The sequence below is a fragment of the Juglans microcarpa x Juglans regia genome, chromosome 3D (genome assembly GCF_004785595.1).
Source record: "Juglans microcarpa x Juglans regia isolate MS1-56 chromosome 3D, Jm3101_v1.0, whole genome shotgun sequence".
NCBI lineage: Eukaryota > Viridiplantae > Streptophyta > Magnoliopsida > Fagales > Juglandaceae > Juglans > Juglans microcarpa x Juglans regia.
The window spans coordinates 31,836,864-31,861,551 of NC_054598.1; the positions used below are offsets into that span (position 1 = coordinate 31,836,864).

Consider the following 24,688-nt stretch of genomic DNA (forward strand, 5'->3'; position numbering starts at 1 on the left):
CCGAACCGAACCGAAACCGGTAAAACCGGAGGTATAGGTTTAGAGGGTAACTGGTACATAATCGATTTTTGAAAATATAAAACCGGTACATACAAATTTGCTCCTAAATTTTATCTAAAACCAGACCGGACCGGTTATTCCCCTAGCCAAAATCGTCTATTAAACCAAAAATAAAAAATCTATTCCATCAATGAGATGCTTTAGTTGTGAATTAAGGTACTCATAAAAATAAGCTTTTAAATAGATGGATACGGATTCTTCAGATTTTGAAATTATTTTTAATATAAAATAAATTTAATAGATCACATAAAATCGTATTAATTTGTGAATTTTATTTTTATGAATATAACAATTCTTAAAAAAATAAAAAAAATAAAAAAGTTATAAAGAGTAAAAAATGGAGACAGCGCCAAACATTGCAAATTCCAATAGGGCCAATTTAATAACATCTAAAACCATTTACTTGTAGCCCACATGTAAAAACAAATAGAGTAAAAAATTTGTGAAGAACGGATGCATGAAATGGTATTTCGGATTTATCACAAAAGGCCATGTCATTAAAATTGCTTGAAATCTGAGATAGGTGAGGCTTGAAATCTGAAAATATTTATAAATTTTTATAAAAATTTACATAAAATAAAAAAATCTCATTACATCACATCATTACAATTTCTATAAACTTTTATTTAAAATAAAATAAATAATTTAATTTTTTTAAATTTTAAAATAATAATAATATTTTAATAATATTTTATTTAATTTTTAATTTTCATTTCAACTTATCTCGCTTCAAACAAACTAACTTAACTTAAAGAATAATACCTATCTATATTTCAAAATTATCTAATAATTATTGCAACGTACTAGGATCCAATAGGTGTTGGTGTCGTGTGCGATTCTTAGAGACAGATACGCAAGTGAGAATTTTTATTTTTTCGGTTTATTAAAACTTGACGTGTCAACTTCTTTGTGATAGGTTCTTAAACCAAACCTTTAAAGCAAGATTAGTAAGTAATTAACCAAAAAGTCAAGCATGGAGATGTCAATTGAAAAAAAAAAAAAAGAAAAATAAAGAACTATTCTATTTGTTTTGTGTCCTCAGTCTGTAAGATTGCATTTGGCAATGAGATATTTTTAAGTATTTTATGAATAATAGTAAAAAAATAATAATAAAATATTAAATAATAATAAATAATAAATAATAAATAATAATAAAATAATAAATAATAGTGGGATATTTTTAATATCCAAATTAGGCCTAAGCCAATACAACTGTACCTCCCTGCTAATAGTCCGCCACCCGAGTTGAACAAAAAAATTTTAGGAGTGTTTCATCATTCTATCTATTTGATTCTATGGGTTAAGTTATACATATATTTATGCACAATTACATAGAAAAAAAAATAGTTAATTTTACTTTGTCCTTAAAATTAAGCTAGATTTAAATTTCAAATTTTATAATTTTCAACATAGTAATAATTGACATTTAGAGAAGTGGGTTTTTTAATTACAGTTAGCATTTTCCTTTTAATGCTTATAATTTAAAATGTGTTGTGAAACTAAAGAGAGAAATAGCAAAGATTGAAATATTGCAAAGAGAAGTAAGTAGATTTTTAGATGTTGAAGTGAGTTGAATTGAGTTAAGATGATAAAATATTGTTTAAATATTATTTTTTAATATTATTATTATTTTGAAATTTGAAAAAGTTGAATTGTTTATTATATTTTGTATTGAAATTTGAAAAAGTTGTAATGATGAATTGAAATGAATTGAAATAGATTGATGATCCAAACGAAGCTCAATATCATTCTTTTCAAATTTTCTTGTATATTACATATGATACTTATGCAATAATCATCGTGCAGGGCTCAAATTAGTAGTCTAAAAGTTAGCTCAAGAAAAATTCGAAAGTCAAGCTAAAGGATAAGGCTAAAAAGAGATAAGGAAAAACACTTAAACTCCTAAAAGGAGAGAGACTAAGTGCATGTTTAGAATTGGTGTGAGAAATATAACTTATAACTTTAAGACTTATAATTTGTAACTTAAGCAATAAGTTTTACTATTAAAAAAGTATTTACTGTTTGGAAACTATATGTTTAAAGTACTTCCAAACATGTTACGTTTATTTAGAAACAAATTAAAAAAATATTTTTTGATGTAGAAATTACGACTATTTGAATTTTTAAAGATTATGACCATATCCTTGAAAGTTTAAAAGTTATAATTATTTGAAAATTATATAGATATTTTCGACCAATAACGATATTTTTAAAATTCAAATTACATTCTGCATTTTCTGGAAAAACAAGTTTGAAGAAAAACATCAAAATAATGATTTTCCTCAAACGTATTTTTTAACCTATTTGAAATTAAAAATGTTTTAATATGTAACACTCAAATAACCTAATTTTTTTCATTAAAGAACTTTTAGGACAATTTAAGCACTTTTTAATATTCATACTGCCCCCCAAACAGGCCCCAAGACTCTTAAAAGGAAAGAGACTTAGACTTTTAAAAAGAAAAGGCTTCGCAAGCCAAGTTAGACTCAATCACTCAAAAGAAATAGACCTCTATATAAGGCAGAGACTCTCCACAGAAACTCCCTATGCCCAAACTCACCACAACTTCTCTACACTTAGACTAAATTCATCTATTGTATTGTAAGATATGTGAGGCCATGAGAGATTATAAAATCACCTATCATAGTAGATTTTGCCCCCAAAGAACTTGTGGGCATAGACATTATGCCGAACCACATAAATTCTTGTGTCTCTCATTATCTATTTTAATTTCTTATTTATTATTTATTTCATAGATAAACGCAAAGAACACTCGAATTATTATCATGAGCCGGGGATGATGCTTTCTCCTCCCTTTCAGTCTGTTGTGCAAATTTACGCATTAACAGTTGATGCTATAAGTGGGATCGATTTTTTATACTTTAAATCGGAAATGGGAGTAGGATGATTCTCCGCATAAGAGATTATCTTCAAAGAAGCAGATAACTTTCCTCTCAACTTTTCACTTTTCATTTTTATTTCTTTAATAACATTGTTGCTAAAAAAAAAAAGACTGGGCAGCATGGCATGCATTGTGCACGTGTGCACCCTGCATGCACGAGGTGCACCCAGGCGCTTAACGTGGTGGGCTTGCTGCTCACCACCACTACCTGCAGCAACACCCCTCCATCGCTGCACGTTCTCTCTAGTTTTAAAGCTCGCCCAGCCACTTAACCAAAAACAAAGACTGCAGTTTGTAGTTCTTGCCGTCAATGGGCTTCCACAAAGACAACAAACAATGTGCAAGTTCTGATGGACACCAAGGTGGCTTTCTTGAGTGAGTTTTCAAATTAATTATGGGTTCAAGAGATTACATTCCTGCGAGTTCATATCAAGTTCACTGCCCACGCCCATTGCTCCTCGCCACCTTTCTATCCGACCTCCCTCGTGACAACCCAACGGGCGGGAAAGGTTAAAGATCACCCGACCTCCCAGGCGCCTAATAGACGCACAACTCTCTAGACTACCCGACCTTTCTCACTATGAAAAGCAATACAAGCACAACATTTTATCCAACAAACGTCAAATGTTTACACTCACGCCACAACTGCTGCCAGCGAGTTACCTTAGGGAACAAGTCACCGAGCTCCACAACCACCTCGCAGGGGTTTCTTTCAAGAATGAGTCGTCGGGCTCGAAAACCGCCTAATGTGGATTGAGGGACTCAACGGGCTTCATGATCACTTAAGCGCGGGTTACTACAAACAAATTCTAACATCAACTCCAAAATGGGAACATCAAACGACGATTGACACCAAGAGACAGAAAATCGACTACTACTAGGGGTGAAAATCGACCCATTCGGCGCGGTTTTTGGCCAAACCGACGCCGACCGATGCTTCATTTTTTGGGGAGAAAACTGACCAAAATTAGTCGATGGGGAGGAGAAACACCGGCCATCTCGACACTGGCGATTCATGGTCAGTTCATCAGCGAGCTTCGTCTGAGAGAGTAGAGAGAGAATGTTGTAGAGAGAGAGAGAGAGAGAGAGAGAGAGAGAGGATGAGAACTGAGATAGGGGAAGAAGAAGTGAGGAAGAAGACGACCTAATTTCAAAAAGACGTCGTTTGGTTGTCGTTCTACTTAATTTTTTTTTTAATACGTTATGAACCAAACAGCGTCATTTCAGTTGTATTTAAAACACAACTACAAGCTTAAAACGACGTCGTTCCACTTAAACTTAAGTATAATAACATCGTTTTGAGTACAAAATATATATAAAAAATATATAATTTTTTTAATTGACCAATTTAGCGATTTGAACCAACACCAAACCGGCCGATATTGATTTTCTCTATTTTCTGCCGCACATCGACCAGTTCTCCACCGGTTTCGACCGGTTCTGAGCTTTGACGGCTAGTCTGAGTTGGTCTAGGTCAGTTTCTTATACAACCCAACTACTACCAACAATAGCAAAAAACAATCACGAAAATACACACAAAAACCAAAATGGAAATATGCTCAATAAACAATCTCTCAGGCAAACATCCGCACAAATAAACAAACTCACACTTAATGCGATCGAGTACATCTCCCGCTAAAGCAGAGCTTCGCGCTCACTCCTAATTCGGTTGAGTACATCTTCCATCTATCTCTCCAAGCTGAGCTCTTCACCACTTAGCACAAAACAAACAGAAAACCCGGGACCAAAAAGAAAAGTAGGGACCAATTTTTAAAATTTATTCTGCAAATTATAGACTTGAAGATTCTCAAAGTTTTCTTGTCGAGCAAATAGACCTTAAGAATCATGGGCATGTGTAGGGGTCAAATCAGCAGCCTATAATTTAGCCTCTAGATAATGCTGATAATCAAGTTAAGAGATAAGACTAATAAGAGATAAGGAAAGACACTCAAACTTTGAAAGAGAGAGACTAAGACTCCTAAAGGGAAAGAGACTTGAACTTCCAAAAGGAAAAAGGTTCGTAAAGCAAGTTGGACTCAATCACACAAAAGAAATAGACTTCTATATAAGGCGGAGACTCTCCACAAACTCTACACACAAGCACCTTCCACAAGATCTCTCCAAAACTCCCTACACCCAGACTCACCTTAACTTCTCAACACTCAGACTAAATTCATCCATTGTATTGTAAGATATGTGAAACCTTGATAGATTGTAAAATCACCTATCATATAGAATTTTGCCCCCACACAACCTGTGTTTGTAAGGATTATGCTAAACCACATAAGTCCCAAGACTCGCTGTGACCAAATGGGCGCGAAGGTCAAACGACCATGCGACCCCCCAAACACCAAACTCAAGTCCTAAGACTCACAGTGATCAAATGGGCGCGTAGGTCAAAAGACTCCATGACTCCTCAAACACCATAGTTGAGTCCCAAGACTCACAGTGATCAAATGGGCGCTTAGGTTAAAAGACTCCAAGACTCCTCAAACACCATAGTCAAGTCCCAAGACTCGCAGTGACTAAATGGATGCAAGTCAAAAGACACCATGACCCCCCAAACACCAAAGTCAAGTCCTAAGACTCGCGGTGACCAAATGGGTGCGCAGGTCAGAAGATCCCACAACCCCCCAAACAGCAAAGACAAGTCCAAATACTCATGGTGAAAAGGATGAACAAGTCACAAGACTCGACGACCCTCACCATCAAAACAGGTAGGAAAGGTCAAGCATTGTTCGACCCCACTCACACCTCGTCGAGAGTCAATAGGCAGGACAAGTCATCAGATCGCCCGACCTCCCAGGTGCCCAACAGGCAGACAACTCCCTGGACTGCCTGACCTCTTTCTCTTGGGCTGCAATACAAGCACAACATCTTCTCTAGCAAACACTGAGTGTTTACACTCATGTCACAACTTACGCTAGTGGGTTACTTTCAAGAACTAGTCACCAAGCTCAAGAATTGCCTAGTGCGGGTTTCCTAATAAAGACCCAGGGAGTCAACAGGCTTCATGACCACTTAAGCGAGGGTCATTGCAAATAAGCTCTAACATGATCCCCGAAATAGGAACATCAAACGAAGATTTACACCAAGGGGTATAAATCCACTACTACCAACAATAGCAAAAATAATTACAAAAATACACACAAAAAATCAGTTGCTCTTCCAGTTTGTGCCCAAATGCACGGTTTACGCCTTGCATTCTACCATCCCATTCGTGATGTCCTCGATTTCTTGGGATTAGCTCCTGCTTAACTTCATTCACATGCATGGCGCGTGCTTTTATGCTGGTGTGTGGCATTTTGCAAGGTTCTTGACCCTTTAGAGAGATGTATTCCGACTTGACCACTCGCGAGTTCCTGTCTTTCTACACTATGAAAGGCTTGCCAGGTAATATTTGTAGCTTCCGTGTTCACACACAATGTTTGGCAGCATTTGAAAGTCGAAAGTTGAGCTAAGAGATAAGTGTAAGAAGAGATAAGGAAAAACACTTAGGCTCATAAAGGGAGAGAGACTAAGATTCTGAAAGAGAAAGAGACTCAGACTTCTAAAAGGAAAAGACTTTGCAAGGTAAGTTAGACTCAATCACTCAAAAAAAAATAGACCTTTATATAAGGCGGAGACTCTCCCCAAACTCTACACACAAGCACTCTCCACAATATCTCTCCACAAAAGCTCTATACGCCTAGACTCACCACAACTTCTCTACGCTTAGACTAAATTCTTCCATTGTATTGTGATATATGTGAGGCCATGAGAGATTGTAAAATCACCTATCATAGTAGATTTCACCCCCAAACAACTTGTAGACGTAGGCGTTATACTGAACCATGTAAATTTTTGTGTCTCTCTTTATCTATTTTTATTTGTTTATTTATTATTTATTTCGTGAATAAACGTGAATAACACCTGAATTATCATTATGAGCTAGGGATGATTATTTCCTCCCTTCAGGTCTGTTGTGCAAATTTACACATTAACACATCACTTTAGCACGATCCTGTACGGGTGCTTCATTTTCTTCTTGGATTGTATTTTCATGATTCATTGCATCAATGAGGATCTTAGCATCCAAGTAGATTGCGAGGAACCCCATGTTTTTATTCTTGACAAAAAATGGGGAAGCAAAGAAGAAAAAGAGGGAACAATTAGGCTTTAGGGTGGAATGGGCTAGACTTGTAGTGGATTTGGGGTCCATTAAACCCTCTCTTCCCATATAAAACCTTCCATTTCTCTAGTTTAGAGAGAGAGAGAGAGGGGGGGGGGGAATTTGCATGAAAGAAATGATCTTTACCTTCACATACCCCTTTTATTTTATCTAAATTAATGGCTTAATCGAAGTCGCTATGCGTCAGAGTCTTGACAAGCTTGCTTGGTCAGTCCATTTTTTCTTTGTTCCTAATTTTTCATCATTAAGCAAAGAATTTACAACAAAAAATAAAAATATGCATTTTGCCACACTGCAAAAATTGTCTTGAAAATATTTCTTTAATTCTCAGCTCTTTTTTACCGGACATAATATATTTTTTCCTAAAACATCACTTTTTGTAGAAACAAATAGATTGTTGTTTTGGTAGATAATTATTTGCTTGGTGATGAGTAGGAGAAACTTGATTGTGTCTACAAACAAGCCTTCAGCATTGTAAAATGAACATGTAGATTATATATCACACAAATTCCAGGCAAATACCCAATTTCATTGACGGTCTTGCTTTGTTTTTGTTTAAGCATTAGCTTTTTTATGATCTATTCTTTATAGGAATCACTTCAACTATGGAGGAACCTTTTCAAAAACAAACGTATGTTTAGGGGTGTAATGCATTCGATCCGGACCTAAAAAACCGACCGGACCGAATGGTTCAGTCCGAACCAAAGTTAAGACCTATCAGTCTCGGTCCACCTATATAAAAATTTTCAGCTCTTGGTCCAGTCTTGGGGTGGGGTTTTTCCACCTCAAATCAGACCGAAACCGACCGAATAGAAATATATATTTTTAAAATTTATATATATATATATATATTAATATAATAAATGCATAATTAATTTTATAATTTTTATCAAACCTATAGCCAGAACAAGATAAAATGTTAAATATGTGTTGTGAAATTTCGTAAGTGCACGAAATCGTACCAAGTAATATAATGATAAGAAAGATGTCGAACCCATGACGACTATCTATTAACTATTGAAATTGTTTTAATTCTAAGTTATTTGAAAATCAAGAAAGTGGTGGATTTTGAATTTTAAAAAAAGAAACAAATTAAATTAAGTTAACAAATGAAGAATTAACCAAATACTTGAAAAGAAGAAGATTTCACCAAGAAGAAAACACCAAGGCATCCGACTCACCGAACTAATCCAATCCTAAATCCTAACCATACAATCAATCAACTATCATCATATTTGACGGCGAGATATTTTAACTTATCTAAGACCCTCGCTCGAGTAGAATTTGAATTACCCAACATACGATAATCCGCAATATGTCTATGCAAATTTAAAAGCATTTCAGCACATTAAGATTAATAATATTTCACATAAAAGCCTCACAAATCACGTTGGCTCATTCTTGCTTTTCGTTCAATTCATGGCATACATCATACGAAGCTAAACTACATACATCATTTCTCGAATTAACATGCATAACAAATCATTCAACTATTGGCCAAATAATTGAAAGCATTAAACTCGATGTATACTTAAAATGAATAATAAAATTATGATTACATAGAAGTAAAATTCGGGATTGTCATGGAGAGGCTACATCGTAGCCTTAGCAATATAAATTACTTCATAATCTAATCAAAACAAACCATAATAATTCTAGAATTCATAATGAGAATTATACAAAGATAAGATTAAAGAGTTAAGAAGGAAACTCTATGTAGATCGAGAATCTCTATCGTTGATGAAATCCAATTATGCAGATTTTCAACCTCCTGCTTGAAGCGTCGTTTCCTCTCTGAAGATGTTCATTGTTGACTCCGGCTTAAACACGAAAGTTGTTGATTTTTATCTCAGCTTTCAGTAGACACCAAGATTTCCCTTTTGGAGTTTTCTACAAGAAGTTATGCTCTAAATACTAAAAGATATTTCAGGAATTCGACAGTTTTGCGACTTTTGACTTGATGCGCCCTTTCCACCTTCTAAATGTTCATTTTCGGCCAAGGCTTTAACACACAAGTTCTAGGGTTTGCTCTTGGCTTTCTGTAGACACCGAAATTGCCTTTATTGAAGTTGTCTAGAAAAAGTTATCCTCCAAATACCAAAGGGTACTTCAGGAATTTTGAGAAATGAACGTTTCCTATTCTCTTGTTGACTTATTCAATTTTCATGACTCATTCAATTTATTTATTCCTAAACAAAAATAAACAAAATAAATAAAAACTCCAATAAATAAGAAAAATAAACACAAACTAGTATAAAATGAAGAGTAAAAGTATGACAAAACTTGTATAGAAATTAAGCACATCAATATGTTATTACAAATATGCTATCAAATTATCAATTAACTAACATATCGCCAGTAACTAATCACTAACATCTACATCTATGATCTAATTAAAGTTATTAGATAAATCTTTTGTAAAATACCTAAGTTGCAAGTAAGTATAAAACATGTATGGTGAATGACAAAAATTAATTAATAATATACAAAATGCAAAAAGTTTAATATAGCCCATTACGCATTAACTATCCTAATACATTTACATAGTAACACACTCTAAGTTAATGAAAAATTGGCAATTAACATCATAAATATAAATATAATTAATTATTTTTTAATGATTAAATAGTTTACTTAATTTTAATTTTACTAATTTATATCATTTCTTTATTAATTTATGTACCAAAAAGAGAAAAGAATTAAAAAAGAAGAAGATCTTACTCTGTCTCTGAGAAACGGTGTCGTGTAGTGTCAAGCAAAAAATAAAGACCAAGTTTCGTTAAATGACGTTTCAACAGACTTATACGTATGTGAGAAGTGAAAATCGAGTTGCCTTTACTTTTTCTGATTTTTTTCCTTTTATTTGGAGTTTGGAATTTGGATGATTAGAGATTTTTTTTTTTTTTAATTTCTACCTCTATTTTTATAAAATTTTATTAGTATGGTTGGTTGGTAACCTTTTTAGCTGTTTGGATGGATATAGACAATTTTTATTTTTGTTTTTATTTTTTCATTTTTTTGTATATTTTCTTTTATTTTGAGCTTGGATGTTATTGGCAATTTGGCATATTGTATCATTTTCAAGTTCTTTTTTTGGTATTTTTTGCATAAAATGGAATAAAATGTCATTAGGCTGAAAACTAATTAGGATTTTTCAATTGGGTAACTTGGGCTGAAAAGCATAGAATTGGGCCCATCTGGGACTTGGCCAAACTGACCGGACTGAAAGCTACCGGTCCGGTTAAATCCCTATGTGTGTTCGGTCCGACCTGGAATGAAAAAGCCTTGGACCAAAGGGGTTCAATTTGATCCCAAAAGTCTCCTATGGATCAATCGGACCAGATCGAATCCATCCCATTTTATGTTACTTTAGTCCAGAATAGAGCTGAGCACCGACCCTTTCGGAGTCAGAGGGCCCATCCTCCGACTCCGACTCTGACTATGTCGAAGGTCGAATCTGACCTCCGACTTCGACTCCGAACTATGCCGAATCTGCTCCGACTCTGACTCCGACTTGTCGGAGCGGAGTCGGATTTTTGGACTTTTTTTTTTTTTTTGTCTTTTCTAACTTCATATTTGACCCACTTTTTTAAAAAAAAAAATTGTGGGCTTTCAAATTTCAATTTTCTCAAAATTACAATCTAAACTTATTAAACTTTTGATTATAACAAAAAATACAACTAAATAAAACAAGTAATATATATTAATACTATATATTATACTAATATATTAATACTATATATAGTTATAGTGATTTAGTATAACTATATAAATTTAATATAATATATTAGTATAAGTTATAGTGATTTAGTATAGGTATAATACTACAAGTTATAACTATAGTCTATATTAGTATTAGTATTAGTTATAGTGATTAGCATAACTATATATTAGTATTTGCTATAGTGATTTTAATTTAGTATAACTATATTATAGTATTAGTATAAATATTATACTAACTATATCACTGATAGTATTAGTATACTAGTAGTCTAATACTAGTATATCACTGATTCACTATAGTTAATAGTATCATATAGTAATATAGTATTAGTAATTAATACTATAATGATTTATATAGTAATTTATATATAGACTTAAAGTGGATTACTAATAGTATTAGTATTAGGCCATAAATCTAATTATTATACTAATGTATAGTGTGTATTAGTATTACTAATATAGTCTTACTAATATATTTATCAAAATGAATATATTGAGAATTTATTAGGTCAAAAAATATAATTAATACAAGATATTGTTATATAAAATTTATATGAATAATACTTTAGTTATTATAGTTTATACGTTAGTATTAAATGTTATTATAAATTTATAGATTAGTGTTTATCCATTAGTATTACATGTTAATGTTATTATGCATCTTAGTGTTTATAAATTTAGTATTATATATACATTAGTATTACATGCTATTATATTTATACATTAGTAATTTAGTGTTACATGGTAGTAAATTAGTAATATTGTAAATTTGTAATAGTATGATATTTACATATAGTCATATACTAAAATATTATTAGTCAATTTAGTCTATATATTATAGTATAAATATATTATTTAACTAGTATATTATTGAGTTTAACTAACTATATAAGATATAGTTATATAAAATTTAAATGATTAATATATAGAAAAACACATTTTTTTTATAAAATATGTATAAAATCGGAGGCGGAGGCGGAGGCGGAGTCTAAGGGCCAAGTCGGAGGCGGAGGCGGAGGCAGAGTCGAATTCGGAGGCTGAGGGTCGGAGTCGGATCGGATCGGAGTCGGATCGGAGCGGAGTCGGTTCATCATTGACTCCGACTTCCAAGAAAAAAAAAACTCCGACTCCGACTCTGACTAATCAGAGTCGGAGCGGAGTCGAATTTTTACTCAGCCCTAGTCCAGAATTTTGTTTTGCATGTTTTATGATGGTTTGCATGTTTTGGTGGTATGTATAAAATTTGTAACATACTGGTCCATAATTGGGGTTTGGAATTATTATTATTATTATTGTTGTTAACATTTTATTATTTTTGAGATATGTTTTAAAATAGTAATTTTATTTGATTTGGTTTCTTCCGTCATCACCCCTGTATATCCCTTGTTTGATTTCTGAATGTGATTAGAATATTGACATTGACTTCATTAAAAGTCTAGCCAAATATAAAATATGATGAATTTCATCAAAAGAGAGCTGTATTGGATTAGCTAAAGATATAAGGGTAAAATTTTGAGCTACAATAAATGGATATGTTTCTTCAAATTTGAAAGATTACTGTTCACTCATCAAATATATTTTTTATTCACTTTTAATCTCCAATAGTCTTTTTTATTCACTTTTAATCTCTAACCATATTATAATAATAATATAAGAATAAAATTAAATTATTAATTAATATATAATTAGTGTAATTATAAAATATGAAAAAAATAAAATATTATTATTAAAAAAATAATATTATATTATTATTTTAATGAATTCAATAACTAATCTAATGTAAAGTTATGGATAAAGAAGTTTTAAATATTTGAAAAATATATATTTTTTATCAAAATTTAAAGATGAATTTGATGAATCAACATTCACATCAAAGGAAAATGTTATGCTTACCGCTGAGTGCTCCCGTTAGTAATTTTTTTTAATTTGATTAAATAAATATTTTTTAATAATATTATGAATTTTTTAAAAAGAAAATATTTTAAAATATCATGTAAAAAAATAAAAAATCATATAATGCATTAGCGGAGCCCCAGCGGTGGGTCTACACCCACCCTCAACCCCGTCAAAAACCCTAGTTGAAATTCTTTCTTTTTTTTCAATTTACTCCTCCCCCACGCCAACAGCAACCACGGCCAGAACCCCCACGTGAAATCAATTCTCTACCTCACAGCAAACCACCATAGCCTTTCTTCCAACAAACCAAGCACCCACTCGCCAGAAACAACCACAGAAACCGCCGACCCAGCCACCTGAGACAGACGGACAACCTTTCCTCTCTCGGTAAGCCTCTAAACCCTATTTCCGTCGTTCTCTCTTCACCGCTTGTAACCAAACAGCCCCTCTGTTTTGCCCAGCCACCGTTGACCACAGAGGACGTCGGAGCACCCCCACGCTGCCCAGAAACTACCGGCCAGCCAAATCCCGTCGGATCCCTACTATTCCGGTAAGCCCACTACCGTCCGCCATCCTTCTCTCTCTCTGTTGCTTTCGGTTTGAAAGTCTCTCTCTCTCTCTCTCTCTCTCTCTCTCTCTCGCACCACCATGATCAAAGGGAGCCTCCAGTTGCGCCGCCGTGACTCCGAGCCAACCACCCAGACCCACCGTCGCAGTTCGTTCTTCTTTCTCTAGGTGAGTATCGCACGGCTTCTCCCTCCCGAGCCCTCTGTTTTTTTGCCATATTATACCATCTCTTTAGATTTATAATGGGCCCTTGGGCCTTAAGCCCATCCGGCCTAGAGCCTTTGATTCCCAAGTGAACTGACTTCTCACATTGGCCTTGAGCCTTCCCATTTTCTAAGGGGCTGATTTCATTAACTTGTATATTGTTTAAATGGGCCGACTTCATCATGTGGGCTTAATGTTTATATTAGCTGGTTGTATTTTACAGAAAATATTCAAGGGATTTAAAGTATATTTTAAAGTATGCTGATGAGTCAATTTTTAATTTTAAAGAATGCTGATGAGATGAGTCAATTTTTAAGTTAATGTTGCCATTGTCTATCAAATTGGATTTTTAATAAAATTATTATGTTACATTTTAAATAGAAAATCAAGGAATATGTTATGAGTTTTAAATAATAGTACCATCTATTAATCTTAGTATAACTGAATATTTTAGATTAAAGTTCATGATATGTATTTAATTAACTAGAATGCTACAACACGCTTTTCTAAAAAGTTAGTGACGTCTAGTGCTTACTATAGGTCACAAACTAACAAGTGAGATTGTGGAAGCAGAGCTAAGAGGTAAGTAACATGATCATAACTTCATGTGAGCTGTAAATATTCATTTCTTGCATGAAAAATGTGATGTTTGCCTATGCTACGCTACGAGCCAATTCAAGGTTAACCCCTTTTCACGAACACCGATGAATAGGGCTGCAAATGGTCCGGTCCGGTCCGGTCCGGCGATGGACCGAATGTTTTCGGTCCATCATTTTTTCGGACCGAACACCCAAAGGGACGGACCAGACCAATAGCGATCGTCTGGTCCGGTCGGTCCGGCTTAATTTTTTTTATTTTTTTAAATAATTAATAAAAAAATTTATTTAAAATACTAAATTAAATTAAGTGACTTATTAATGTGGATTATATAACAAATTCAATAAAAAAATATTTTATATGGTTAATGATAATAAATTTGATGAAAATTATATTATTAATTTATATAATTACTATATAATTAAGTAATTGATATTATATATTAGTTAATTTATAGAATATTAACAAGTGTTAATAACATATTTAAAATTTTATATTGTTAATAGTGATATGTTAGATGAAGATATATATATATATATAATATTGTTAATTTATAGAATATTAACAAGTATTAATAATATGTTTAAAATTTTATATTGTTAATTGTACAATTATTATATATAAAATATATATATATTTTTTTCATTCGGTCCGGTCTGGTCCAAAAAAACCTTCCGGACCGAAACGGTCGGTCCATTCTGTCCGACCGGACCGTTTATCACCCCTACCAATGAATTTCGATGATATGCTTGTGAATAAGACTATGCATGCTATGTTGATACGGATTGTTGTTAGATGGAGGAGGTGTTATGAAAATCACATTTATGCCATGTAATATTCATGTAATGTTTAGATCATGTTATGCCTTGCCTATGCTATGTGTGTAAGACTCATATTAATATGCCATGTTTAATGTTATGTCTTGCACAAGAGTACGTCATGCCGTGTAAATTCATTAAGTCGAACATGTTGACATGCATTATGAAAGTTAGTAAGAAAACACATGAATGACAAGTAAACTTTAAGATTGGCCTTATGTTATGGGTGGATGTGCAACCTACAAACTCAAGCGTGGTCCACCACATGTAAGCTATAATGTTTGAGATGACATGGACCCAAGCATGTTTCATCACAAGTTATGTTATGTGGTGCCACAGACTCAAGAGTGGTTCACCATATGATATGTGATAACACTGACTCAAGCGTGTTTCACTACATATTATGATACGTTATGTGGTGCCACGAACTCAAGCGTGGTTTACCGTATGATGTGATAGCATGGAGCCAAGCATGTTTCACTATATGTTATGATACGTTATGCGGTGCCACAGACCCAAGCGTGGTTCACCCTATGTTATGATATGTTATACACGGTCAACGACAGTTGGACCAAAGCACACATGTTATGATGGCCACTAAGTAAGTGAAAGACAAGATGAATAAGTCATGTGCAAATGATAGGAAATGGATGGAGTCAGTCATTCATGCATCCATATTACACGTATTGCCATGATGATGTTTAATTCTGCTTATGTTCCTTATAAATGATCTATATGTTATGTGTATGTGTGACAATGTAAGTTTTCAAAATTAAGCTTAATGTTAAACTAAGTTAAGATTACAATATGATCTGCTATTATTGAGTCTTCGACTCATTTGTTTGTTTATCCGTTTTATGTTTTAATGTCTCAGATGATGATTTCGTGGATACAGAGCAGGAGTGCCAGGAGTAGAATAAATTCCAAAGACTTAGTGTATGATTTAAACTTTTAAGCAGTGTTAGTATCACAGAGAATTAGCTTATATCATTTATTTTATGTTTTAGCTTATATGTTATGAAAGACTGACATACTAAGTTAGTTTTATGATCCAATAGATGAGGCATTTTATGTGATTGAATCTCTTTACTGGGAATTATGTTATGGACGTACATAATATTCCTAACCTACGGGAAGGGGTGTTACATCACTTCTACACATTCATTTTGCTGCTAACATTTACTATTTGGTATATTTCCCCCTGTTTAAATCATACATGTTATATGTTGACTGCCCCTTGATATATTTTTCACTATGTACTCTACACGCTTTTTGCTCTCACAAAGGTGTTGTTTTTCTTGGGCAGTGAAGAACTTACTTTTTGCTTCCACCATGTTTTCAGATCAAACTGGAAGAGTAAGAGTATCCATTGCATAGGTGTGCTCTTTACAGATCCAAGCAATAGTAGGAGCTACACTAGCCAGGCTCTTAATCATCCCTCTGGGAGAATCTTGAATCAATATGTTCACCCTCTAAAATTTGCGTCTGGTGAAACTTATTCTGTTCTTCAATCAAGTAGTCTTCAGCACTGGTTCAAAAACTGGCAAAAACTCAGGGAGCATAAATTGACAGCAAGCACTTTTGCTGCAGCTATTGGGTTTTGGCGTCGCCGAAGGGTTCAGCTGTGGTTAGAGAAAATTGGGGCAATTGAGCCATTTTCTGGAAACCTGGCTACCTGTTGGAACAATATTAAAGAAGAGGAAGCACTTGAAAGATACAAGCTCATAACCGGTAATACTGTTTTGTTTCCTGAATTTCAGGTCTATGGTGAGAGAAACCCAGAAGATGATTGGCTAGCAGGTTCACCAGATGGAGTAGTTGACAGGCTGGTTTATGATTTGCCTTCACGGGGAGTGCTTGAGATAAAGTGTCCATTTTTCAATGGAGATATGAGCCAGGCTGTCCCTTGGTCACGAGTCCCTCTTTACTGTATTCCACAAGCTCAGGGTTTAATGGAAATAATGGACAAGGATTGGATGGATTTCTATGTTTGGACTCCTAAAGGGAGTAGTCTATTTCGGCTATACAGAGATATAGAATACTGGGATGTGTTGAAAATGGCACTCTCTGATTTCTGGTGGAAACATGTCCAGCCAACCAAGGAGTTGTGCAGTAAATCTGTAATCACGAATCCTCTCACTCAATTACGTTCACTTAGGCCAGCTCCTAGGCATGAGTTATGTAGTTATATAGTTTATGAAAGTAAGCATGTTGTCGATAACTCCAAGTTGATGATGCGTGAAATTTATGGAATACTCCAAAACTGATGCACCGAATGTATCTAGTTTTGGTCTTTGAACTTCTATTGCTTTAAGTGGATGAGATTCTTTATCTCTGTAGGAGCTAGTTGAAATATTGTTTGCTTGAATTTTTTTAACACTTGGAAGTAAGCTTTTATGGGAACTGTCATCTGCAAAAGGAAGAGGAAAAATACATTGCTTTTATGGGAACTGTCATCTGCAAAAGGAAGAGGAAAAATACATTGCTGGTAGAAGCAGAAATTCTCATGAGTCATATTATTCATGATTAATCAGATATATGGAAGAAAATGTAGTAATACCATCCTTGGTGTGTGACTACAAGGGAGTGGATATATTTCCCTCAACATGGACCATGTGATAGATCGCAAATGGGAAGCTCTGAAGGTTCATAATTTCATCAGGTACTGACTAGCTAACTTCTGTGGTGTCTAGTACATGTAAGCTTTGATTTGTTTTACAAATACTCTTGCTTTTGCTTTTGCTTTTGGGTCGGGTTGAAGGTTGACCCAATGGCTGCCAGCAACTGAACCTAGTCTTAAAATGGGATTTGAGGCCTGAAATCAGGCCTGGGTTTTGTAAGGTTTGGGTGGCTCTGGTTATCCCCTTTAATGCATATCTCCCACAATATAACATCAATTTGTCACTGGACTTATTGATAAACCTTGATGAACTTTACATCAAATGGGGTTTGAGGTCTAAAGGCAGGCTTGGGTTTGGTCAAGTTTGTGGTTGTTTAAGTATGAATGGGAGGTGTACCCTTTTCTGCATATTTTCAACATTCTAATATCAATTACTTTGTCTCAGTGCTTATTGATAAACTATGCCTTGGAAGCAATTTAGTTTATGATATATGAGTGGAAAGAGACCAGTTTGATTGGATTTTATGCTTAAAACATTGGATTATATGTCTTCTTGTAGTCTTAGTTGCACGGGGCTGTGTTTACAGTGTTGTGTTATTGTGTATGGAAGATTATACTTTATAGAGTTGTCTTATTATTTTTCCATGGATATGAGAACTTGGGATAGCTTATATGTTAAATGTGAGTGTGTACTTGTAAAAACAAAAAAATGTTATATGTGAGTGTGTATTTTTCCAATGGTCTTTGGACCAAATGGAATCTCCTCTGGACCAGACATGGCCCATGGGTTAAATCCTGTACTAGTGTAGGAGTTGCATTTAACTACAAAAACAAGGTATAGATCCTTGTGCTCTTGTCCTTGAGCGTTTGTGGAGAGCGGAGTTAAAACTTAAAACCAGTTAGTTGCAGTTTTGCATATGCCTTGATTCATTTAGCAGTTTTCAATGCGCATTTATATTTAATCATAATGATTTTGTCTTCAATTGAACTAGTGTTTAATCATGGCAGCGAGTTCTCTCCTGTTTTGATTAACCTTCTACTGCTTCAGCATGTGGTTGATATAGGGTACCATTTGATCATTTAAGTTTCAAATGCAGCCCATCTATCCAGATCTTCATCAAGGGTGATGTCGCCAGTGACTATCAAGTGAATGCTGGCTGGTTAGTGCCATCATCGTCATGGAGTAATAAATGGTAACAAGCTGCTTTCAGAAACAAGTTGCCTCCTGAAGAATTATAGTGTCAAAATAGAAATTATGCAGCAGAGTTGAAAAGATGAAGGGTTTGAGGTAATTTGTGTATCTTTTAACGTTGTTTGAAAGGGTTGTTAGTGTAGTGGGGTTATCTAAACGTTTTGTCATTACTACATTTGGATGTTGAGATGAGTTGTAAATAGTAGTATTTTATCGGTCCCATTGAGATGTGTTAACTTTTTTAGGTAAACTTTTTAAGTTGAAATGGGTTGAGATGAGAGAGAGAGAGAGAGAGAGTAGTAATATTTTTTGTAACTTCCAGCTAAAAATGGCTTCATGGAACAATTTCTTGCAGCTCCTCAATGACCATGCGAATTTTTTTTTATTAGTTAATAAATTATGTATAAATAGAGTTTGAAATTACCATGTGATGTGAACTCCAATGGACTGTAACACTGATAATCAGCAAAAAAAAAAAAAAAAAAAAAAAAAAAAAAAACAGATAAAATTCTGTTCTATGGGAAAATTTTCACCAGTACGTTAACTGCTTGCTTCTATTCAATAAATGGATTCACAAAAAACCTTGTTTTATTCAACCAAGTTCTGTTGGGACTTGAATTTTGACAAGGAATGAAAGCTCTTGCTTGTAATATTATTTGGTTCTATACGTTTACTGATGACAACGCAACACATACTTAGAATGTGGAAGGTTTTTACATTAACAAATATTAAAAATATATTTGTGTTTTTAATTTTTTATATAATTATAATAAATTTTATAGTAAGTGGTATAAGAACATGACACTTCCATTTTGCTTTTGCAGTGAATTACACACTAGCTATGCAAAACTGATCTTATCACGTTGTATTAATGTGATAATTTTTATCTGCGAAAGAAATCTCATAAAAGTAAATTTATAAACTTACAAATGATATATACATCAAATTGTAAAGTTCATTATATTATATAATAGATTTAATACATAACATAAAATTATGTCAGTTTATAAGTTTATTTTTAAGCGAACTCTTTGCAGCAGTAGCATTTTTCTTTCCATCTAAATCAACTCATAATTAATAAACAGTAAATCCATATAATAGGTATAAAATTAACTAATCGAAAAAAAATAAAATATCTTGATGTATAATTTTATAGGGCATCACTTCAAATATATATATATATATATATATATATATGTGAAAATGATAGATTTGAAACTATTTTTCAACTACTTTACACCTCTATTTTTTAAGGGAGCGATATGTTATATTGGTTGATTTAATATAAATTATAAAATAATTATAAATAAGTTGTAAGTATATATCAAGAGTGTGTCCGCACACTTCAATGCAAATTTTTTTTTTTTTTTAAAAGCAGCACATGATGTACTGTAGCTGCAACATACAGTAAACTGCAATAAATATTTTTCAGTATATCAAATGAAGAATAAAATCTAGGACATATAATATACACACACATGACACATCTTTTCAAGAACCGCAATATATGTCAAAGAGAAAGACGTGGGGTGATTTGAATTTAAAACTCAATTCAATTTATCTCGTTTTATTATTATAATTTATTTTTAATTTTTATATAAAATATAATAAAAAATAAATAATTTTTTTAAATTTTAACATAATAATAATATTAAAAAATAATATTCTAATAATCTTTAGAAATCATTCGATTATCTCGACAATTTTCTGAAACCAAACCATCTGCACTGGAGTGAGCCTCACTTCCCATTCCCTAGCACACCCACACTCATTCTAGTACAGAGAAAGCCACAGATCTATCGACAAAGAGATAACAAACTTCGTCCGTAGATTGCGAGGAACGCTCAGGTTTTTACTCTCTAGAGAGAGCCAGAGACAGAGACAGACAGAGCCATTTTTGTTTGACAGTAAGAGATGGAGGAGTCAAAGGCATTGGCTCAAAAGCACCACCAACAACAACAACAACAACAAATGATGCTACAACACCATCAACAGCAGCAGCAGCAACAGCAACAATTCCTGCTTTTTCAACAGCTTCAGAAACAGCAGCAGCAGCAGCAGCAGCAAGCGGCGGCCATTTCTCGTTTCCCGTCAAACATCGACGCGCACCTGCGGCCGATTCGACCCGTCAATCTTACACCAAACCCTAACATCCCTAACAACAATATTCCTAATTTGCAGCAAAACCCTAACAATCCGAGCCCTCAGCAGCAACAATCGCAGCAGCAGCAACAACAACTGCAGCAGCAGAATAGGGCGATCCGACCTGTGAATCAACCGGAGCTCCAAATGGCTTATCAGGACGCCTGGCGGATCTGTCACCCTGACTTCAAGCGCCCCTTTGCTTCTCTCGAAGACGCCTGCGAAAGGTTGGTTTTCCTTTTTCGGTTAGGGTTTCATTTCTTTTATGTTTTCTGAAAGACTGGTCTTGTGAAATGTGAAATTTTGTGAATTTCTGTTTGTTGCTGAGAAAATAAATCTGTTGGAAGCAATGAACTGGTTTTTGTATGCACTTAGACAATTTCATTACCCTATATGCTTTGTTTCAATGTACTTCTCTTTTGCCACCAATGGGTTCTACATATATTTGTGCGTTGGTTGTATAATCGCATTATGAAGGGTTGAAGTGAATTATTAGCGGGATTTGCTACCCTATATGTATGATAGTAGTTTAAAGATATATTCATCTATACCTACAACGTGAGTTGTTTTGAAGAATGTTGTATATGAGATGATTTAATTAGTTTATTGGAGATTTAAAAAGATCTCAAAGCTAGGTAATTCACTGTCTTTGGATTTGTATACTGGAAGCTAGGTAAAAATATCTGGATTCCATAATAGAGACAGAAACTGGATAGTTACGTTTTCTCTAAGTAGCTAAGATGTTATTTTCCCTATTTTTCTGGGTGAATACAACAATTTACATACATGAGACCGGAAGAAAATTGGTGTTTTCTGTATATGGCACTTTAGTATGAATAAATGGTGTGATTTTCGTAAATTTTATGTTGATACATGTGGCACATTGAGAATTGGAAAGCTATGTGAGTGTGGTTTTCCCAAATATTTGAAAGCAGATATAGGTACAAACTGAATATGGATTTTGGTGTTTGGAGTCATGTGCCATACCGTGTTGAACTGTTTGGTTTTGTTTTGGATAGCACAACCTTGCCATATATATGTTGGTTGTGTTATAACTGCCACAAAGTGAAAAGTAAATATGCACAAAAAAATTAAAGAAAAAGATGCAACAAGTAAATGCTATTTTGATGCTTGAAGTGGGACGGTGGGATCAATTTTTCTGAAATTTGTATTGGAATGGTTGATGTTGTAGTTAGAATTAGATGTTAAACAACTATACTGTGTATATTGCTGTGATAAAGTAAGAAATGTACATGAATGTTTGTGTGTACCATTGGCATTTCAGTCTATGCCACTGTGGTAAGCTTTGGGGATTTCTCTTTACAAATTCTATGCTCATAAAGCATTTTTTATAACCATGCACTGTCCAGATTTTAGTTGTGCTTCGAATATCTGATGTAAGAAAGTTAGTACCCTTTTTACTTATAAAAAAAATAGAAAGTTAGTACCCTTTGTCCTAATTTTTTTCTACATGATGTTGTGCTTCATTATTTGTCAATGTTGTCTGGACTTTCAGTTTTTAGCTATTTGTGCTTAATCTGTGGGTGCTTTATTGGTCAATTTGATAAAGATGTCCATCCCCAGCACCCCCCTTTATTCGGCCCACCTGCCTGGCCCCCTAGGGCACAGTGGGATAACCCACCCACCCTGGGTGCGGTGTGGGTGTGGGCAGGGTTATAGAAATTTAAAGGCCATGCGGGCAGGGTTGGGTAGGGTACCCGCCCACCCGCCCACCCACCCACATACATAAATATTAACAATATTAATATTTAAAATATATATAAACTTATAACTCAAACCCTAATTCATTTTACCCTTCGCCTCTCCTCTTGAGGAGAATCCAATGCATACCAAAATATGTTCTTGCAACAAACATTGAACTTACGTGTCAAAGTGAATGTGCTATTGGATTCTTATCGCTATGGATATATTTTAACTTGAGTGGTTTCTTCTGAAATGAATCATTATTATGCATGCATTTTATTCAGAGAAATAATTCATCTAAGAAAGAAGCACAATTTTTTTTTTTTTTTTTACAAACTGACATGACTTGATACAATATATCAAATTATAAAGCTGTTTTTTGTCGTAAAGTAGATATGAAGTATCACATCGTATCAGTTTATAAACTTCATTTTGTGATTCTTTCTATAGACTTAGCACTTCTCTTTTTTACATGTGTTGATCAAACTAATTGTATCATCACCTGAGGAGTAAGTTAGCCTCCTTTGGTAGTTTGGTGTACTTCTAGTCGTATTTTGTTCAGGTAATGGAAAAGAAAATCTTATCAGATGTGTATATATGGTACTTCCACCACATAAATAGCGCATCAAACGTCATAAGCATGCTGTTGTTTTACTAGTACTTATTTGAGTGAGATGAAAATATCATTACCTTCTTGAAGTTGCTTGTGTAGGTTAATGTGTTCGGTTGCTTTTTGGGAGATGGATTAAAACTGCACATCATACAATTAATTAAATTAGCCATATTTTGTTGTTTAAACATATATTTTCTTCTCTAAAGAAGGAAATCACCTCATCTACGATTTGTTGCATATATTCCATTCCTGTTTTTTGGTTTTCTCAAGCTAAGTTATGTTCATGTCTTAGGAAGTTTATAATCTACAATCAAATTTATTTTAGTTTATTTTCAAATTATTTGAACAATGATAAACTAGAACTTGTTTTACTTCAGAGGATGTCTTATTCCTGGATTTCTACCAATCAAAAACACAAATGTCTTATTCCCAGCTTTCTTAAACTCTATGCAGATTACTACCTTACCATGTGGTTGCAGACTATGAAGCAGAAGAGGATGATAGGATCCTCGATTCTGACACCACAGGCCAGATGCCCTCTCGATCCCAACAGTGGGATCATAACATTGCTACCAAAGTTGCGGAGTTCACAGCCACATTTGAGAAGCAGGCCCTTGCCTTCAACATAATATCCCGCAAACGAGCTTTGGGGGAATTTCGATCTGAGGAGAGATTGATGATAGAGCAGGCTCTTCTCCAAGAGGAGAGGCGAGCCATTCTGGACGTAAAAACAGAGATAGAGTCCAGAGAGAAGGCTGGTCGTGAGGCTCATGAGGCAAAATTGCGAATGGCGGCCATGGTCCAGGCAGAGCAAGCTCGAGCTGAATCGCAGGCTCATGCAGAAATGATGGCCCGAGGCCCAATAAGAGCAAGTGCACTTGGGTCCCAGGGCAATGACGTTGCAATTGGTCATGATATGGTAGAGCATAAGCAAGGTGGTATCGCAGATGAGATGATAAATGGATGGGGAAGCAATACTCAAAGGGATGAGAAGGAGCCATCTGAAGATTTCTTGAACGATGAAGAGACTGAAAATGGAGCGGCAGGCATGCAGGATGGGTGGAGAGAAGTAGGGGAATTTGATTTGAACACTAGATGAGACTTGAATGAATAGGGTAATAATGGAAAAAACTTGATTGCGGCAGAGCATGCATTAACTTTGATCGGGTTATGCTACTCATCATTTCATACCACACACAATGCATATTTTAAAATTTTTTTTATTTTTTAATTTTTAATTTTATTTTATTCTTGTTAAACTAATTGAATTGTTCTACTTATCATTTATACAATATACACTACATACTTATTATGGAAAAAATGAAAAAAAAAATTACAAGAGGTGTGATGTGTAGAGATGCTTAGTAGAATTGTTCTTTTCTTATTCACTCTGCTTGCTTTGTTTAGTAGATGGGGAATATTTTAGAGAGAGCCACAAATTTCACTAATCAAAATCAGCACCTCCTGCAAGGAGACACC

General features: G+C 34.2%; 2 protein-coding genes and 1 long non-coding RNA gene across 5 annotated transcripts; all 3 read left to right on the forward strand.

Moving 5' to 3' along the window:
- Positions 1–12,896: 12,896 nt before the first annotated feature.
- On the forward strand, positions 12,897–17,241 carry LOC121255766. 3 transcript variants are annotated; one of them, XM_041156262.1, is made up of 6 exons: positions 12,897–13,139; positions 13,214–13,302; positions 13,411–13,487; positions 14,064–14,105; positions 15,813–15,874; positions 16,281–17,241. In XM_041156262.1, the coding sequence occupies exons 5-6, from the start codon at positions 15,813–15,815 to the stop codon at positions 17,203–17,205; spliced, it is 987 nt and encodes a 328-aa protein (XP_041012196.1). In that variant the 5' UTR covers positions 12,897–13,139; positions 13,214–13,302; positions 13,411–13,487; positions 14,064–14,105; the 3' UTR covers positions 17,206–17,241. The 3 variants fall into 3 exon arrangements, with proteins under 3 accessions (XP_041012196.1, XP_041012195.1, XP_041012194.1); XM_041156261.1 differs by having other exon boundaries at positions 12,897–13,487; XM_041156260.1 differs by lacking the exons at positions 12,897–13,139; positions 13,214–13,302; positions 13,411–13,487; positions 14,064–14,105 and having other exon boundaries at positions 15,557–15,874.
- Positions 17,242–17,379: 138 nt separating this feature from the next.
- LOC121255767 lies at positions 17,380–19,143 on the forward strand. Its single transcript, XR_005938851.1, has 2 exons — positions 17,380–17,600; positions 18,656–19,143. It is a non-coding gene; the product is annotated as an uncharacterized LOC121255767 (long non-coding RNA).
- A 1,306-nt stretch (positions 19,144–20,449) lies between these two features.
- Positions 20,450–24,366, forward strand: LOC121254913 (probable basic-leucine zipper transcription factor Q). Its single transcript, XM_041155144.1, has 2 exons — positions 20,450–21,119; positions 23,663–24,366. Exons 1-2 carry the CDS (start codon positions 20,665–20,667, stop codon positions 24,306–24,308), a joined length of 1,101 nt encoding a protein of 366 aa, XP_041011078.1. The 5' UTR covers positions 20,450–20,664; the 3' UTR covers positions 24,309–24,366.
- The last annotated feature ends 322 nt before the right edge of the window (positions 24,367–24,688 follow it).

What these genes read in the sequence shown, in the direction of transcription:
- LOC121255766 (XM_041156260.1), top strand. Translation starts at nt 15,804, where the DNA reads ATGTCTCAGATGATGATTTCGTGGATACAGAGCAGGAGTGCCAGGAGT. An exon ending in ATAAATTCCAAAGACTTAGT is followed by an intron (nt 15,875 to 16,280) that starts GTATGATTTAAA and finishes CCATGTTTTCAG; the next exon opens with ATCAAACTGGAAGAGTAAGA.
- LOC121254913 (XM_041155144.1), top strand. Translation starts at nt 20,665, where the DNA reads ATGGAGGAGTCAAAGGCATTGGCTCAAAAGCACCACCAACAACAACAA. An exon ending in CTCGAAGACGCCTGCGAAAG is followed by an intron (nt 21,120 to 23,662) that starts GTTGGTTTTCCT and finishes AACTCTATGCAG; the next exon opens with ATTACTACCTTACCATGTGG.